Below are 4,169 nucleotides of genomic sequence, written 5' to 3'. Positions count from 1 at the left end.
TGCTATTTCGACGACATTGTTACTGGAACCAGCCCTCTTTCCGACGCAGTCGCACTACAAACGGAACTCCGCAAGCTCTGCACGGCGGGCGGGTTCCCACTGCCAAAATGGGCCGCGAACCATGAAAAGATTCTAACGGGAATTCCTCCCGAACATTGGCTACATAAAACTTTACACCTGTGGGAAGAAGAAGCCCACTCCACCCTCGGGCTGCGATGGCACTCAACGGAGGATCACTTCACCTTTGCAATCCATCCGCGCACGATAAGTAACCTAACAAAGAGGCGCGTCCTTGCCGAAACCGCACGTCTCTTCGACCCACACGGTTGGCTAGCTCCAGTCATCATACGGGCAAAAATTCTCATTCAGTCAGCGTGGCTGCAACACTTGGAATGGGACACTCCGCTGCCCTCCAAAGACGCACTTCTTTGGAGCCGCTTCTTCGAGGAACTCCCACTGTTGGAGCGTCTGCGGGTGCGCCGCTGGCTCGGCACTGGTTCTACGATCGAACGCGCGGAACTCCACGGCTTTGCAGATGCGTCTGAGCGAGGCTACGCCGCAGCCGCATACCTTCGCGTATCCCAGAACGGGACCACGACAATCCAGTTGCTAACAGCGAAAAGCAAGGTCGCTCCGGTGAAGCAAGTCTCTTTGCCCCGCCTCGAGCTGTGCACCGCTGCCCTGCTCACAAAATTAATCCAACATACTCGCGACTGCCTTAGTCTGTCCACAGCATCCATCAATCTTTGGACCGACTCCACGGTCACTCTTCACTGGCTCCGTGGACACGCGTCACGATGGAAAACTTACGTGGCAAATCGTGTGTCACTAATACAACAGTGTCTTCCAGAAGCCCAGTGGCGACACGTCCCTGGACGAGATAATCCGGTTGACTGTGCCTCCCGAGGCATCGCCCCCAGCGAACTCGTCGACCACCCACTGTGGTAGAGTGGACCCGCTTGGCTTCGAGAAGACAAAGCGTTCTGGCCAAGTGAGAATCCTGAAGTTCAAGACGATAATCTTCTAGAAAGAAGAACCACAGCGCAGTCCTGCATTGGCATGACCCACACAGAACCCGAGATCCTGCTTCGGTTTTCCTCACTTCACCGGCTCCAGCGAGTCACCGCGTGGTGCCTTCGGTGGCGGCGCCCGGCGGTGCCCAAGGAAAAGAACGCCTCCCGAAACGTGGAACCCACGCTCCAGGCGGACGAGCTCGACACCGCGCTCTCTAGATGGTTACGCCGAGTGCAAGGCCTGCACTATCCCGACGAGGTCGCCGCCATCACCGCACGTCGTCCTGTATCGCCGAAAAGCAGACTCGCGAAGTTAAGCCCTTTCCTTGACGAGAACAGCATACTGCGAGTCGGAGGTCGCCTCAAGCACGCGATACTTTCGCAAGATGAGCGACACCCCATGATCGTGCCAACCGCCTCATGGCTCACCCAACTGCTGGTGGAGGCATGCCATCGCAGGACCCTGCACGGAGGAGTGCAACTTACCCTCGGGCTGCTGCGTCTCAGATTTTGGATTCTTCAGGGCCGGTCCAGAGTAAGACAGTTGCTGCATCGCTGCGTCATTTGCACTCGGTGGAGAGCCGCTACACCGCAGACTACAATGGGCAATCTGCGACACGGACGAGTTACTCCAGTTCGCCCGTTTCTACGAACCGGCGTGGACTACACTGGACCAATTCAACTCCGCACAAGCAAGGGTCGAGGACAAAAAGCTCACAAAGAGTTTATCGCCGTATTCGTCTGCCTATGCACAAAGGCTGTACACTTAGATGTTGTGTCCGATTACACATCGGACGCATTTCTTGCCGCCTTTCGACGCTTTACTTCGCGCCGAGGCCTTTGCGAAGAGATATACTCCGACTGCGGCACAAATTTCATCGGGGCAGACAACGCACTTCGAGAGCTCTTTGCCGCTTCCTCCACCTCTGGTCGCCGAATAGCCCACGCGGCCACAACGGAAGGAATCAAATGGCGATTCAATCCTCCTGCAGCACCGCACTTCGGAGGGCTTTGGGAAGCCGCCGTCAAATCTACCAAGCACCACCTTCGCCGAGTCATTGGAGAGACCACACTCACCTTCGAGGAAATGACTACTCTCCTGGCTCAAATTGAAGCGTGCCTCAATTCACGACCGCTCAGAGCACTATCCGACGATCCGGACGACATCTCCGCATTAACACCAGGTCACTTCTTAATCGGTGCCCCCCTCCTGGCCGTACCCGAACCGTCTCTCATCAAGGAACCTGACTACTCGCTCTCCCGATGGCAACACCTGCAAAAAATGCGCGATCATTTCTGGGAACGATGGTCACGCGAGTACATTTAGCAGTTCACTTCCAAACCAAAATGGCTCACAACGAAGGACGCCGAAGGTCGGGGATCTATGTCTCATCCGTTCAGAGGTCACTCCGCCAAGCCGATGGCACCTCGCCCGAATAACCAAGCTGCATCCGGGAGACGACAGCATTGTTCGAGTCGTGACAGTCCGAACTCCCGCATCCGAACTCGTTCGTCCACTGGTGAAGATCGTTCTCCTTCCCGAAGTCACAGACACAGCAACGGCACAACAAGGCTTCTGTGGGACAAAGATCAATCGCATTAATAAATGAACGTTTCGAGTTATTACCCATCCCGTCATCCACGACGCGTCAACCGCACTGCTATTCGTCACACCGCAAGATCACTTATCCACGTCACTAGCAGCACCCTGGTATTTCAACATCATCGCCTTTTACAATTCCATACTCGTACTTCATCGATAAAAGGAATCCGAAAATTCGCATATTTACACTGCTGTCACACTGCACTAACCTCACTCGAAAAACATCAACACATCGCAGCGCCATTACAGCGCGACGTCCGATTCGCGATCACCAGCGATAATCGATCGGTGATCGACTTTAGCTATCGCGACACTTGCGCTCTACCCCGGCGCGCCACTCATTTCGTCACGCTGTGCCGAGGCGGGCGGGAATGTACGAGATCGCGTAATCGGTCCGTCAACTCAAGCAAAGTTGCGCATCAAGAACCAGAAAATTGCAATTAAAATGCATTTCAAAAAAGCGGGAAATCAAACCACATGCAAGGTTTCAGTTGTCACACGGGCTTTTTCAGTACATCATTGGTAAGTTCTAGAAAAATCTATTAACAAGAAAAAATCTCCCGATAAGCCAAACAACTCGCACAAACATTCGTTTTTCCATTCGGAAAAAACCCGCGTGACAAACAAACACGTAGAATAACAACCTCCGCCTTTCAACGAACTTTGCTTGTACCGTTACACGCGATGCACAATTGTCGTGTCTGTTCTCCCATCGGTTCGTGGTCTCCGCTCGTTCGCGATACTCTCGACGCAGTGTAGCAGTGGGGATGAGTCGCCTGACGGCTCTAGCTGTACGAATCGAGCGCTCTACACATAACTCTACGCTCATAACCAGAGGTGGTAAATCGTGTGTATTAGTTCTCAAGAAGTTTTAGTAGAAAAAAAACGGCACAGGCCGATAACTAAACTGTAATTTTATCATTTTTTTCCACTTTTCATATGAAATGTTAAACTCCGCGCTCCGTTATTATGTATACTTTAATTGTGGAAAAGGATTTTTTGATATTTATAATCAATAAAAAGATTGTGCAAAATAAAGTTTTTATCGGTAAAATAGACCCTTTGGGACCCCCTTAAGTCTTAATTCTTACTGCTTAAGTTTTTCTTGTGCCACGGCCCTTAAGCCCGTATCAGACTACGTATTGAAGATTGAAATTTGACCAATCAGGATAAAAGAAACTATTATAAAATTTCCTTGTCCTGATTGGTCAAATTTCAATCTCAATGCATAGTCTGATACGGGCTTTACGTTACGTTAAGTATTGATTCTAAACCTAAACCTAAACTCATACGTAATCTTAAACTTCAGTCAACGCACAGAGAAAATCGTAACGTAACAAAAGCATACTACGTTACAATTTTGTTTGTGCGTTGACTGAAGTTTAAGATTACGTATGAATTTATGTGTAGTCAGTACTTAACGTAACGTAACGTGTTATGGAAAAGCTTGTGCGGTGGCCCTTATACGGGCTTTAGGATTTAAGATCGTCTTAGTGCCGGTCTACAATAGATGATTTAAGCCCTAAGCCTTAAGAAATTGACTAATCACAGTC

General features: G+C 50.6%; 1 protein-coding gene across 1 annotated transcript; it reads left to right on the top strand.

The window, feature by feature from the left end:
- Nucleotides 1-1,059: 1,059 nt before the first annotated feature.
- On the top strand, nucleotides 1,060-2,340 carry LOC115241052. Its single transcript, XM_029816579.1, has one exon. The coding sequence runs from the start codon at nucleotides 1,060-1,062 to the stop codon at nucleotides 2,338-2,340; it is 1,281 nt and encodes a 426-aa protein (XP_029672439.1).
- Nucleotides 2,341-4,169: the final 1,829 nt, after the last annotated feature.

The sequence above is a fragment of the Formica exsecta genome, unplaced genomic scaffold, assembly GCF_003651465.1.
Source record: "Formica exsecta isolate Colony F162 unplaced genomic scaffold, ASM365146v1 scaffold1181, whole genome shotgun sequence".
Taxonomy (NCBI): Eukaryota; Metazoa; Arthropoda; class Insecta; order Hymenoptera; family Formicidae; genus Formica; species Formica exsecta.
This window is presented reverse-complemented; position numbering and strand designations above follow the sequence as displayed.